At 44.5% G+C, this 14,913-nt stretch overlaps 1 protein-coding gene across 1 annotated transcript in view; it reads right to left on the bottom strand.

Annotated features, from left to right (window-relative positions):
- Klp61F (Kinesin-like protein at 61F) overlaps positions 1–14,913 on the bottom strand; it is a 103,107-nt gene that overhangs the window by 36,084 nt on the left and 52,110 nt on the right. Inside the window, exons 11-12 of the mRNA XM_068393568.1 lie at positions 13,851–13,990; positions 13,407–13,522 (exon numbers count right to left, since the gene is read on the bottom strand). Of these exons, the coding sequence (XP_068249669.1) occupies positions 13,407–13,522; positions 13,851–13,990 (256 nt within the window). The remainder of the gene's footprint in view (positions 1–13,406; positions 13,523–13,850; positions 13,991–14,913) is intronic.

Raw genomic sequence — 14,913 nt, 5'->3', positions numbered from 1 at the left:
GCCGGAGGTAACAAGGACCAGGGAACAGCAATCCTCATACTGGGTCTGGACATCTTTGAGATGACAATCTGCGAAGATTGATTTACTTCGCCAGAAAGTAGCCTCCAGAATTGACTTCATCGACTTATTGTGCTTAAAAGCCATAGAAGTTGCAACAGCTCTAACCTCATACGGTTTCACCTTGAGGATTGGGAAACTTCTTTCCTCACAATTCTGGTGAGCTTCCCTTATCAAATCCTTGATGAAAAAACCTAGGGCATTCTTCGATAACAGCAAAGAGGGTTTTTTAACTAAGCACCAGAGGTTGTCAGTTTGACCTCTCAGGTTCTTGGACATGTGCAGATAAAATTTCAGAGCTCTTACTGGACAAAGGCCTCTCTCCTTCTCCAGTCCAACCAAGTGAGATAGCCCTGGGATGGTAAAAGATCTATGCCAGGGTCGAGAAGGATTCTCGTTTTTTGCAAGAAAGCCCAGATGAAGGAAGCAAACTGCATCGTTGCCATTAAAGCCTACCTTCTTGCTGATGGCTTGTAACTCTCCTACCCTTTTAGCTGTAGCCAATGCCACTAGGAAAAGTCTTTTTGGTAAGATCCTTCCAAGACGCTTTATCCAAGGGTTCAAACCTACTCGAGGTTAAAAAGGACAGGACTACATCCAGGTTCCAAGAGGGGGTTGGATTATCCTTCCTCTTAGTAGTCTCAAAAGATCTGAGATCTGAGAGGTCCTTGTTACCTGACACGTCAATTTGTCGATGACGAAAGATGAGGCTAGCATGCTGCGATAACCCTTAATGGTAGGCACAGCCAGGTTCTCTTTTGTTCGCAGGTACAACAGAAAATCTGCTATATTGGCTATAGAGGTACTGGTAGAGTAAAGTTTGTTATTCCTCCACCATACTCTAAATATGTCCCACTTGGATTGGTAAACCCTAATAGTGGATGTCCTTCGAGCTCTGGCGATAGCTCGAGCAGCCTCCCTCGAAAAGCCCTTCGCTCTTGCCAGTTTTTCGATAGTCGAAAGGCAGTCAGATTGAGAGCGAGGAGATTCTGATGGTACCTCTCCAAGTGAGGCTGTCTGAGTAGATCGCTCCCATTTGGTAATGATCAGGGGGTATCTACCAGCCACTCCATCATCTCCGCAACCCAAGGTCTCATGGGCCAAAATGGAGCTATCAGGGTCATGCAGCCATTGGGTGATTCCCTGAACTTTTTCAGGACTCTGTCCAGGATTTTGAATGGAGGAAAAGCGTACACGTTTAGACCATCCCAGTTTAAAAGAAAAGCGTCCACTGCGGCTGCTTCCTGGTCTGGCACTGGAGAGCAAAATACCGGCAACCTCTTCGTCATTTGAGTGGCGAAAAGGTCTATCGAGGGTTGACCCCACAAAATCCAAAGGCTGGTGTACACCTCGTGGTGTAGGGTCCACTCTGTAGTCAGAACTTGCCTTCTTCCGCTGAGAAGATCCGCCCCGACGTTCTTTTCCCCTTCTATGAAGCGAGTTATCAGGGATGTGTCCCTCGCTTTTGCCCACAAAAGTAGATCTCTCGCAGCCTCGTAAAGTGAGTCCGAACGGGTGCCTCCCTGCGTTTTGATGTACAGTAAGCCACCGCAGTGGTGTTGTTTGCGTTGATCTGAATCAACCTTCCTTGGACTTCCTCCTGAAAGTGGATGAGGGCTAGGTGAATGGCTACTAACTCTGATAGTTATGTGCCATTTTCTCTGAGACTCTACTCACAGACCCGAAATCTCGGCCTTCCCTAGTGTTGCACCCCACCCCATGTCTGAGGCATCGGAGTACAACACTAGGTCTGGGTTCCTCTGATACAGTTCAAGACCTTCCTGGAGTTTGTTGGTATCGTCCTGCCAACTCAAGTGAATTCTGACCCACAAGGGAATCGGTATCCCCTTTTCCAGACTTTGACCTCTCTTCCAAAACTTTGCCAGATGAAATTGAAGAGGCCGTAGATGAAGTCTTCCTAGGGAAATGAACTGCTCTATTGATGAGAGGGTGCCCAGGAGACTCATCCAATCTCTTACAGAGCAGGACCTTAAGTCTAGGAAATGTCACACCTTTACTAGGCAATCTAGGACCCGTTTTGGGGCTGGAAAAGCCCGAAAAAACATTGAGTGAATTCTCATCCCCAGATAAATGATATTCTGTGAGGGTGTTAGTTGAGATTTAGCCAGGTTCACCATCAGACCCAACTGTTGCGTTAAGGACATTGTCATTTGAAGAGCCTCCAGACACTTTTCCTTTGATTCTGCTCTGAGTAGCCAGTCGTCCAGATACAAAGAAATCCTTACTCCTTTAGTGAAGCCAGCGAGCCCCATTGGCTACTACTCGGGTAAAAACGTAGGGAGGCATGTTCAGTCCAAAACAGAGTGCTTTGAACTGATAAGTGGTCTTGAGGAACACGAACCTTAGAAATTTCCTGTGGTTCGGGTGTATCGGGATATGGAAATACGCGTCCTGCAGATCCAATGACACCATCCAGTCTCCCTGTCTGGTGCCTGCAAGAACTGACGCTGACGTTTCCATGGCAAATTTTACTTTGCTGACTAACTTGTTCAAGGGACTGATGTCCAAAACAGGTCTCCATCCCCCCGAGCTTTTCAGAACTAGGAAGTCTGTTGTAAAACCCCTCCGAGGAGGTGTCCTCTACCACTTCTATGGCTGATTTCGACAGCATAAGGGTCACTTGCTCCTAAAGAGCTGCTGCCTTGTCCCCTGAGTAGGCTGTTGTCAACTCAAAGGGTTCCGACGACATGGGAGGCATTCTCAGGAAGGGGATCTTATATCACTCCTTGAGGACATTGATTGTCCAGGAATCCGCCCCCTTTGGCTTCACTCTCGCCAAAAATGGGATAGCCTGGCTCCCACAAGTGTCTGAAGGTTCCATGTCTCACTTTTTTTATTTGGTTTACTGTCTAGGGAATCTGCGGGCTTGACCTCCAGCAGCAATTCTCTGGGTTCCCCTTGAAGGGGCTCTCCCACGAAAGGGCTGGCGAGTGGGAGGAGCTTCCTTCTGCTTCCTTGCAAGAAAACTAGCAGGGAGGACTTTCTTAGCAGTCCTGGAGATAAGATCTTACGTAGCCTGTTGTGCCAGAGCTGCAGACAAGTCCTTCACTAAGTCCGGAGGGAAAAGATGATTACCCAAAGGAGCAAATAAAAGTTCCGATCTCTGAGCAAGGGTCAAACCTGAGGATAAGAAGGAACATAGCATAGCCCTCCTTTTAAGAACTCCTGCAGTTAAAAGGGCGGAAAGTTCAACAGAGCCATCCGTCACGGCCTTATCCAGACAGGCAATCACATGCATTTGAGCCTCGTTCTTAGGATCTGTGGCCTCTGCGAGAGGTCCTAGAGTCCAATCCATAAGGCTGAAGACTTCTATTGTCCTAAAAATCCCTTTCAGTATATGGTCCATCTCGGAAGTGGACCACATAACCTTCGACTTGCTCAAGGCTGACCTGCGTGAGGTGTCAACAAGTCTAGAGAAGTCTCCATGGGAGGAGGCAGGAGCACCCAAACCAAAAACTTCCCCAGTCTCATACCACAAGCTAGATCTGGAGGCCAGTCTAGTCAGTGGAAAAGAAAAGGCAGCCTTCCCTAGATCTTTTTTCTTGGACGTCCATTGGTTGAGAGTAGAGAAAGCTCTCTTAACCAATCTAGCAAGAACCATCTTCTTAAAGGCGGATGGTTTTCGGGGTCTGCCCTTCAAAAACTGAGAGAGCGGGCTCTGAGGCAGAGGCTGAGCAAAGTCCTCTGGGTACAGTGATGTAAGAACCGTCAGTAACTTCTTAAGGTCAGCTGCCTGCAGCGTATCCTGGGATTCCTTCTCTAAAACTTCAGCTAAGGGAATATCGATCCCCTGAGTTGAATGGGTAGGAGACAAAACCGCGTCATCCTGTCGGTTATCGTCTTCCACAAAAATGTCATCCTGTTGTGAAGGAACATCGTGCAGGATACTATCCATTTGCGAGGAAGCGTCACGCTTGCGTACCGCATGTCTTGAAGGAGAGTCAAGTTCAAGTGCTTCCAGCATAAGTCCGTCATGCTGTAAGGAAGCTTTAACATCGTGACCCTCTTGCTGCGAGGTAAAGTCTTGCTCGCGTGCGTCCAGCGCGCGTCCCGCATGCTGTATGTTAATAGCGTGACGCGAGGAAGCGTCCGCTGCGCGTCCAGAGAGTCGCGAAGGAGAAACAACTTGTCTATCATGCTGCGGTGACAAGTCCTGACTGAATGTGTCCAGCATGCTGTTGACGCGAGGAGGCGTAAGAAGCGCGTCCAGCATGACGCGAAGGAGAGACAACTGCTTGTCTATCATGCTATGGAGACAAAACCTGACTGCATGCGTCCAGGTTGCCGTGAGCTTCCAGAGGGTTGTATGCGTCCAAAATACCGCGAGGGAGCGTCCACAAACCTGTCGCTTCCTGTAACGCGTCCCGACCGCTGCGAGGGAGCGTTGGTGAGCGCAGGAGAAATTCGCTGTCCGGTAACGTCTTGGTTAGCGGCAGCTCCTTTCTTTGGCCTGTTGACGTCTTTCGGTTCTTTTAAATGAGCCTCCTCTGTTCGAGAATTGTATGCGTCAAACAGGGACGAAATCGACATCTTCAGCTCAGACAGATCTGACACTTGCGGCGCGCCGTGTGCGTGCTGCGAGGGAGTGTCGCGATTCTTATCCCTAGCTGAACCATAAACTGATCGCTGCAAGGGATCGTCAACTGTTGTCGGGTGACCTCTAGGGGGAAAGTCCTTGTGACATTTCCCAATCTGGGGGAGGGGGAGAAGCGTGTACTGAAGTAAACTGATCACCCTCTTCCTCCGACGAACTAAGTGCCTGACGCGATTGTTTTGATGCTGGCACGTCGTCTTCTATTGACATAAGAACTTCTGGCGAACTCCAATTACAGCAGGATGGTTTAGCGGTCGACACCAACTACGTCGTGGTTTTGCGTCACCAGACGAGGACGCACACTTTCTTACCTCGCCTTTCCAGCGGCGAGAGGGAGCGACTTGGGGATCGTCAACAGGATCGCTCGAGGGGACGTCCGTTCGTTGATCAAGGTCTGACATATCCTTTCGCCTTCCGACATTCCTTCTCCCAGGGGTTGGGGAGCATGGAAGAAGTCCCAGGCTGGGATTATGACGGACACGAACGGACACACCCTCCACTTCACTGTCACTATTCATGAGCTTGCTCTGCAAGCCACGCACTGCACTCTATATAACTTCTTTTTCCGAAGTCAAGGAACTCACCTGTGCACCTAAGGCCGAAATAGCAGCCATCACATCCTTTAAAGAAGGTTCACTTACCTCTGACACCTTAGTGGGGTCTGGAACTACTGCCTAGGATCAGGAATAGGAATATAAGGATGATGTACATTAGAAGGAAAATTACTATCAGAAGATCTATTCGAAAGAACACTGGTTGATCTAAGTCTTTTAAGTCTATCCCTCTCTAGTCGCTTAACATAGCAATCAAAATCATTCCAATCAAATTCAGACAAAGACTGACATTCGACATCTGTTATCAAAAGTACATACCTGACCTCAGCAACCATTACATATTGTGTGAGGATCAATAGAGGCCTTGGGCATACAAGTCTTGCATCCTCTAACACAGCTTCTTATAGAGTCAGCCATTTTGTAAACAGAAAAACAAGTCTAGGTCAAAATCCAACAAAGTCAATCTAAATTGTAGTGAAAAGTCAAAAGAATATCCCAAAACAAACAGCGAAAGCCATCAACAATAATCAGGCAAAAGGTACTTCACCAAATCGTAGAATAAGTAATATCAGCAAAAACGAATTTCCTAGGTGTTGACTCGATCAACGGCAGGGAATTTCTGAGGCATGTTGGGAATAGTTCTGGTAACCTATGAGAGATGGCGCTCATATATGACAACCTACTGTCATGGCGGCGATTGCCGCGAAATTTGAATTTCTGCTGTGCGCGTGACGAAACGCGGGATTTAAGCTATATATATGTAACTACCAGGGAAGTTACATATTTAAAAATGATATTTTAATTATAAAATAAATTTTTGAATATACTTACCCAGTGAATATATAATAGCTGAGCCTCCGGCGGCTCGACAGAAAAACACACAAAAACTCGCGAGCGATCGCTATGAAGGTTGCGGGTGTGCCCACTAGCGCCAACCATCGGCCAGATACCGCATATACATGTAAACAGACCCAATTTTTCTCATTCCGCTGGGTCTCTATCAGGGAGGAAGGGGGGGCCTTTAATTCATATATTCACCGAGTAAGTATATTCAAAAATTTAATTTATAATTAAAATATCATTTTTAAATATTTAACTTAGCCGGTGAATATATAATAGCTGATTCACACCCAAGGCGGTGGGTAGAGACCAGAGTTAATTAAGTTTACAGCGTATATGCTTAGAGTTTTTGACAGTTATATCATAACAAAACCCAAATATATAAAGGTACCTGGTAAGGAAGTTGACTTAGACGATTACTCTGCCTTATTAGTCTGTCTTCCTCACGAAGCCCAGCGATCCTCTTATGATGCTGAAAGACTCCCAGGAGCTGAAGTATTAAGGGCTGCAACCCATACAACAGGACCTCATCAAACCCCTAATCTGGGCGCTCTCAAGAAATGACATTTGACCACCCGCCAAATCAAAAAAGGCTGCGAAAGGCTTCTTAGCCTTCCGTACAACCCACTTAAAATAACATTTCAAGAGCAGATTAAAAGGATATTGGAATTAAGGGAATGTAGTGGTAGAACCCTTACCCACTACTGTATTCGCTGTAACGAATGGACCCAGTGTGTAGCAGTCCTCGTAAAGAGTCTGGACATCTTTTAAGTAAAATGACGCGGATACCGATTTGCTTCTCCAAACGGTCGCGTCCATAATACTTTGCAGAGATTTATTTTGCTTAAAGGCCACGGAAGTTGCTATAGCTCTTATTTCGTGCGTCTTAACCTTAAGCAAGCATCGGTCTTTTTCATTCAAGTGAGAATGAGCCTCTCGTATTAAAAGTCTGATAAAATATGACAAAGCATTCTTTGACATAGGCAATGATGGTTTCTTAACTGAGCACCATAATGCCTCAGATCCACCTCGTAAGGTCTTAGTACGAGCTAAGTAGAACTTAAGAGTTCTAACTGGACACAGCACTCTTTCAAGTTCGTTGCTTACGATCTCTGACAGGCAAGGTATATCAAAAGACTTAGGCCAAGGACGAGAAGGAAACCAAGTTGAAGTGAACATGTGACTTTTTCTGTAGAAAAGCCGATGTTCTTACTGAAGGCATGAATTTCACTGACCCTTTTAGCCGAAGCCAAGCACACTAGGAAAAGCGTCTTGAGGGCGAGATCCTTCAGGGAGGCTGAATGTAATGGCTCAAACCTGTCTGACATGAGGAACCTTAGGACCACGTCCAAGTTCCATCCAGGAGTTGCCAAACGACGTTCCTTAGAGGTCTCGAAAGACTTAAGGAGATCTTGGAGATCTTAATTGTTGGAAAGATCTAAGCCTCTATGACGAAAGACCGAAGCCAACATGCTCCTGTAGCCCTAAATCGTGGGAGCTGAGAGGGAGCGAACATTTCTCAGATGTGAAAGAAAATCTCCGATTGGGCTACAGAGGTACTGGAAGAGGACATAGATGCTGGCTTGCACCAATCTCGAAAGACTTCCCACTTCGACTGGTATACTCTGAAGGTAGAAGCTCTCCTAGCTCTCGCAATCGCACTGGCTGCCTCCTTCGAAAAGCCTCGAGCTCTTGAGAGTCTCTCGATAGTCTGAAGGCAGTCAGACGAAGCGCGGGGAGGCTTTAATGAACATTCTTTACGTGGGGCTGACGTAAGAGATCTACCCTTAGAGGAAGACTTCTTGGAATGTCTACCAGCCATTGAAGTACCTCGGTGAACCACTCTCTCGCGGCCCAGAGGGTAGCAACCAACGTCAACCTTGTCCCTTCGTGAGAGGCGAACTTCTGCAGTACCTTGTTACCTATCTTGAATGGTGGGAATGCATATAAGTCCAGAAGAGACCAATCCAGTAGAAACGCGTCTATGTGGATTGCTTCTGTATCTAGGACTGGAGAGCAATAGATTGGTAACCTTTTGGTCAACGAGGAGGCAAAGAGGTCTATGGTGGGTTGACCCCAAGTAGCCCAAAGACTCTTGCCCACGTCCTTGTGGAGGGTCCATTCCGTGGGTATCACCTGACCCCTCCGACTGAGACAGTCTGCCAAGACGTTCAAGTCCCCCTGGATGAATCTCGTCAACAGGGAGATGCCTCGATTTCTTGACCATATGAGAAGGTCCCTTGCGATCTCGAGCAGCATGAAGGAGTGTGTGCCTCCTTGCTTGGAGATGTACGCCAAAGCTGTGGTGTTGTCTGAGTTGACCTCTACCACTTAGTTTCGAAGAAAGCTTTCGAATTTCATCAAGGCCAAGTGGACTGCTAATAGCTCCTTGCCGTTGATGTGCATGCTCTTCTGACTTGAGGTCCACAGACCCGAGCATTCCCGACCGTCCAGGGTCGCACCCCAACCCAAATCCGACGCGTCTGAGAACAACACGTGGTTTGGGTTCTTGACTGCTAGGGATAGTCCCTCTCTCAGACTGATATTGCTGTCCCACCATTTCAGGCATGCCTTTACTGGTTCGGAGATTGGGAATGATACCGTCTCTAACGTCTTGTCCTAGTTCCAGTGAGAGGCTAGATGGAACTGGAGAGGCAGAAGGTGTAGTCTCCCTAGCGAGACAAACTGCTCCAGGGATGATAGAGTTCCTACTAGACTCATCCAACTCCTGACTGAACAAACGTTCTCTTTTCAGCATTAGTTGGACTTCGAGCAGGGCTTGTTCTATTCGGGTGGCAGACGGAAAAGCCCGAAAAAACTGGACTGCGAATCTCCATCCCCAAATATAGAATAATCTGGGATGGGATCAGTTGGGACTTTTAGGTTGACCAAAAGTCCCAACTCCCTGGCTAGACTCAACGTCCAATGTAGATCCTGCAGACAGCGAAGACTGGACGATGCTCTGAGAAGCCAGTCGTCCAAGTACAGGGAGGCTCGGATCCCCGATAGATGGAGGGATTTTTGCCACATTCCTCATGAGCCTCGTAAACACAAGAGGAGCAGGACTGAGGCCAAAGCACAGGGCTCGAAACTGGTACCCCACATTCCTGTAAACAAACCTCAGAAACGGTTGGGAATCCGGGTGTATAGGAATATGGAAGTATGCCTCCTGAAGGTCGAGAGAGACCATCCAGTCGCCTTCCATTAATGCTGTCAAGACAGCCTGGTAGACTTCATCGTGAAGTTTGTCTTGACAATGAACACATTGAGCGCACTTGCCTCTTACGTACTCCTGCAGTGAACATGGCTGCCAGATCATTGGAGCCATCCCTGAGGGACTTGTTCCTGCAGAGAACGTGGCTGTCAGATTATTGGAGCCATCCCTGAAAGCCTTGTTTATGCATGACATAATTGTACAGCAAAACTTCAAACGCTCGAAAAAAAAAAAACTCCTAACAGGAGATGGTCTAGCTCTGAAGTAGACCATAAAATCTTGGAGCGTCTCATGGCCAGGCGCCAGGGAGAGTCTAAGAAGTTTGAGAAGTCTATCTGGGCAGAGGCAGGAACTCCCAAGCCGAGAACTTCTCCCGTGTCATATCAGACTCTCGCTCTATAAGCCAGCTTAAAAGTAGGGAAAGCAAAGGCTGTCTCCCCCAAACTCCTCCTGGTGATTAACCAGTCGCCTAGCAAACGTAAAGCTCTCTTAGAAGAGCGAGAGAGCACTAGCTTAGAAAACAACGGCTTCGAAGTAGCTAGGCCTAGTGTAAACTCTGACGTTTAGGCGAACGAGGAGCAGCAGTTACAAAAAGATCCGGACAAAGATCCTTAAAAATCATCATGATTTATTTAAAGTCTATAGAGGGCTGAGCAGCTTTAGGCTCCTCTCCGTCTGACAGAGTCCTCAAGGGAATATCAGTAGGAGGGGGATCAGCAACTACCTCATCTGAAGGAACCTTGTCCGACAATTGCCGAGTCTCAAGCAAGGGAGAGACCTGCCGTGGTGGCAATGCTTGACAAGCAGAGTCCACACGCAAAGGAGCAACAGTAGCAGTCAAGGACGCTATGTCATGTAACTGCTTAAAGGACTGACCAGCAACAACAACAGGTGCGGGAGGACGTTCGACGTCAACTCGAGACTGCCTTGACTGCTTAAACTGAGCAGTCAAAACAACTCTTGACTGCGGTGCTTGACGCTCAACGTCAAAACAAGTCAACTATGCTGGTTGGTGACCGTCCTGAACGTCAACAAGAGCAAGCGGCAGCGGCTGAACGTCCACAAGCGGCTGAGAGTCAACACGGGACTGCATCGAGTGAGGCTCTACAAAACACGATTGACGTGACTTTGTAACGTCAATGTCAACAGGACGAGCAAAGGCTCGTTTAGGCGGATGACGGCCAGGATCTCGATCAGCTAAGCGGCGAGGATCATCGTGAACCTGCTCAACAGAATAGTCCTCCATAAGAGAGGCAAGCTTATTCTGCATGTCTTGCCGTACAACCCATTTAGGATCAACGGGAATGGTTGCGGTAAAAGACGAGGGTAACGTCTGTGACTGCGAAACCTTACCTACAATAAGACTCTCGGAGCCTGTGTTACGCTTTTGTTTAGGCGGCGAGCAGTCTTCCGATGACTGCATAGGGTCAGAGCTGTCCTAATGGCTACAACCAGGACGCTGGACCTGTCCTGAAAGGACTGAGTTTCGCTTAAGGGCCTCGAAACCTTGTTCCACGGTTTCTTACGCGAAAAGCCTTCGGATGACGAGGAGAAAATCGTCTCGCTCGTCTTATGGTAGGGGCGGTCTTGATGAGACACGCCTGAAACCATAGAGGGAACGTCTGTTCGCTGATCAAGGCCTCTCGAACCCATAAGTCGTACGACATTACTTCTCCCCTGGGCTTGGGAGCTTGCAAGAGGTCTCGGACTAGGCGAACGACAGGCACGAACAGACGAACCCTCGGTCGCAACACTGATAACACTTTGCGCAATTATCACTTTATCACTACGATTTTGTTTTGCACTTACTTCACTGAAATCAAATTTTTCAACAATTCACATTAGGTATGAATAAAACTGATTTCTACCTGAAGCACGCAATTCTACCCTCATCAAAAGGTTATAATTGCGAAATAAGTCGTATAATGTAAGCACATTAATACAAGCAAAAAACAGTAAACATATATTAAGATAAAAAGATCAGTGGCTGGAAAGGAGACTAAACACTAGTTCATTCAAAACTACGTTATCAAACTCTCACCGTACAGTGCCTTGGGACGAGACTAAAAACTAAAAACGTTTTATCCTTTCTCCCCGTACAGAGACTAGGGACGAGAGTATTAACTGACTCGAGAACAACGTTACTCGCTTGGGACGAGAATAAAGATCGGAACGTTCTCTCTTCCTCTCTCTCTCTCTCTCTCTCTCTCTCTCTCTCTCTCTCTTGATTTCGCACCGAAGAGAAAAGCCCACTTACCTTTCGTCAATAAACAGGTTATTTGACCAAAGGAAAAAACTGAAAGGACTAAGAAATTGAAAATTAACAAGTTCCTTTAAATTAGTATTTAAAACATTTAAGTTTGAAAGAAGAATGAACAAAACGTCAGAATCGATTTACTCTTTCTGCAAAGTGAAACCGTGATTCTCTCTCTCTCTATCGTAACGATAGAGCGCAAACTGCGTAGCATAAATAAACTAAACGTTAGTTCATCTTTGAAACAGTACGAAGACTATTCAAAGAAAATCTTCCATAAAATATCTACTAAAAAATATTCATTTAATAAGTTTTAAATCATTTGTTCTGTAAAAGTTATTTACGATTGAAAGGGCTCAACGTTGTTTAACTTCGGTTTCCAAGTTAGGACCGCCTACTCTCGGGGGGGAGGAATAGGTAAGGTCGCATATAAACAAATCATTAAAATTTATCTTGATGTTTATTATAAATGGAAAGCTAATCGAAGAGGCCTAATAAAGGCGGTTGAGATATAAAATATATAGAGGAAAATCTATAATTAACTTTCACTGACCCTAATAATTTATAACGTGATAAGATAATTGCTAAAAGCCTAAAACACACTTCCGTACTAAGGGAAGGGTCGGCCATTTAAAAGTCAAAGTCCAAAAAACAATCCAAAGTCATCAACAATTAAATCTATCCAAAAACGAGTTCAAGATTTAAGTTGAAGATAAAACACCTGCACTGCGAAAGCTCAAACCAAAAGGAAGTACTTCACCAAGACTGTTGAAAAACTCCAGGTTAACAGCGAGTAATGGTACGTCTTGTCGATCAGACCGACAGAGAAAAATTGGGTCTGTTTACATGTATATGCGGTATCTGGCCGATAGTTGGCGCTAGTGGGCACACCCGCAACCTTCATAGCGATCGCTCGCGAGTTTTTGTGTGTTTTTCTGTCGAGCCGCCGGAGGCTCAGCTATTATATATTCACCGGCTAAGTTAAATATTTAAAATTGGCAAATATAAGACCTAGTATCTTCACTCGAAAAATGCTGGAAAGAAGTTACTGTTAACAGGGACTATTACAAAAATTAATTATTACTTGCCAAGCTACAACCCCAGTTGGAAATGCAGGATGCTATAAGCCCAAGGGCTCCAACAGAGAATATAGCCTAGTGAGGAAAGGAAACGAGGAAAAAATAATAAAACATTAAAATAAATTTTTCATATATAAACTATAAAAACTTGAAAATAACAAGAGGAAATGAAACAAGATAGAATAGTGTACCCGAGTGTACCCTCAAGCAAAGGATCTATAACCCAAAACAGTGGAAGACCAAGGTACAGAGGCTATGGCACTACCTACGACTAGAGAACAATGGTTTGATTTTAGAGTGTCCTCCTAGAAGAGCTGCTTACTATAGCTAAAGTCTCTCTTCTACCCTTATCAAGAGGAAAGTAGCCACTGAACAAATACAGTGCAGTGGTTAATGTTTTGAGAGAAAAAGAAATATTCGGTAATTTCAGTGTTGTCAAGTGTATGAGGAAAGAGAATGTGTAAAAAATAGGCAAGACTATTCTGTGTATATGTAGGCAAAGATGAAAAGAGCTGTAACCAGAGAGAGGGATCCAATGTAGTACTGTTTGGCCAGTCAAAGGAACTAATAACTCTCAAGCAGTAGTATCTCAACAGATGTCTGGTGCTTTGGCCAACCTACTACCTAGCAAATATACGGCCTATTATCTTCTTTGGAAAAATGCTGGGAGGAAAATTTACAGTTAATGGGGACTAACATAGGCTAAAAGTCTTTATGAATTATATAAAGCAAGAAATCCTCAGCTTAACAAACACCTAATAACATTTCACACAGAAAAGTCTGAAAAACCAACCGTCTTCTCATAATGACAACGAATTTCATTAAAGAGCGAAACATGACTTTGGCACACTTCCTCCCACTGAGTGATTACTGCTGACACTTGATCTTTGCATTGGGTTACACAGCCACCTGAAAAAAATACATCTCAAGTTAACAGGGTTCCTGACACATACACATATCAAATCTTTGATAAACAATTACTTCTTCAAATTAATTTTCAAGTATTAGGCCAAAGATCATTACCTATCGAGAGTGTGTAATTCTTTAATTCATATACAGGATTTAAAATATGTATGTATGCACCTCATGTCAACAATGCACAAGATGGGATAAGATATGAAATCACTTCACTAAATAGGTTGCATATATATAATCTAAATTGGACACCAATCACTCGCTTCACACTTTTAAACCTTTATTAATTAAGAGGGAAAAAAACACACTCCATTCAACTTACCAAGATCGGAAGACATGTTTACGAGAATATCTTTATGCTGGTCAAGATTTTCATTAATCTTAGACTTCATATCATCAACAGTTGCTGTGTAAGACTCTTTGAAGTCATTGCTCACCTGAAGATTTGTATTCTCTACATTCCTGTAACAAAAGCAAACTTACTATAAAATTGTAATGAAAATTATGGCCAGCCTGTGATTCAGCTCTTAAAATTAAATTGCTCTCCTACTTGACAGTTTCTTTTTAACAATCTCATGAGGAAATACTTCCAAGTATTTTCATCCATTATTTTTTGTTAGACAGGGTTTATTAGATATATAGTGCAAAGCTAGCTAAAAGAAAGGTAATTGTTTACAACACCATTTTCTCCATTTACTCCAAAATAATGGAATCCTGCAGTTCTCATCTTCTTGCTCTGTAATTTGGTGGTTATTTAAATTCTGGGAAAGCATTAATTAGCAAGATATGTTGAGGAAGGGGGAAGGGGTTATAAAAAGAAAATAGCTCGGTTTCCTCACTAAATGACTTGGAACTGACATGTCAACATAGTCAACCATACAGAATTCGTGATGCCAGCGTACATAACCAGAAGTACGTGATGCCAGCATACATTTGATATACTGTATATTCAAAATATACTTAATTAAAAATGGATCAATTTACTCAAAAGTGTCCATAAAATATGCAATTTACAAATAGTGACACTTTTGAGTAATCACTCAATTTCTTAACTTTACAAATAGTGACACTTTTGAGTAATCATTCAATTTCTTAAATTTACAAATAGTGACACTTTTGAGTAATCACTCAATTTCTTAAATTTACAAATAGTGACACTTTTGAGTAATCACTCAATTTTTTATTAAGTATATTTTGAATATACAGTATATCAAATGTACGCTGACATCACATACTTCTGTTTGGTTGACTATGTTGACATGTCAGTTCCAAGTCATTTGGTGAGGAAACCGAGCTATTTTCTTTTTATAATCCCTTCCCCCTTCCTCAACATATCTTGCTAATTATTGCTTTCCCAGAATTTAAACAACCACCAAATTACAGAG

The sequence above is a fragment of the Palaemon carinicauda genome, chromosome 19 (assembly GCF_036898095.1).
Source record: "Palaemon carinicauda isolate YSFRI2023 chromosome 19, ASM3689809v2, whole genome shotgun sequence".
NCBI lineage: Eukaryota > Metazoa > Arthropoda > Malacostraca > Decapoda > Palaemonidae > Palaemon > Palaemon carinicauda.
The sequence above is the reverse complement of the archived record's forward strand: the minus strand, read 5'-3'. Positions and strand labels throughout refer to the sequence as shown.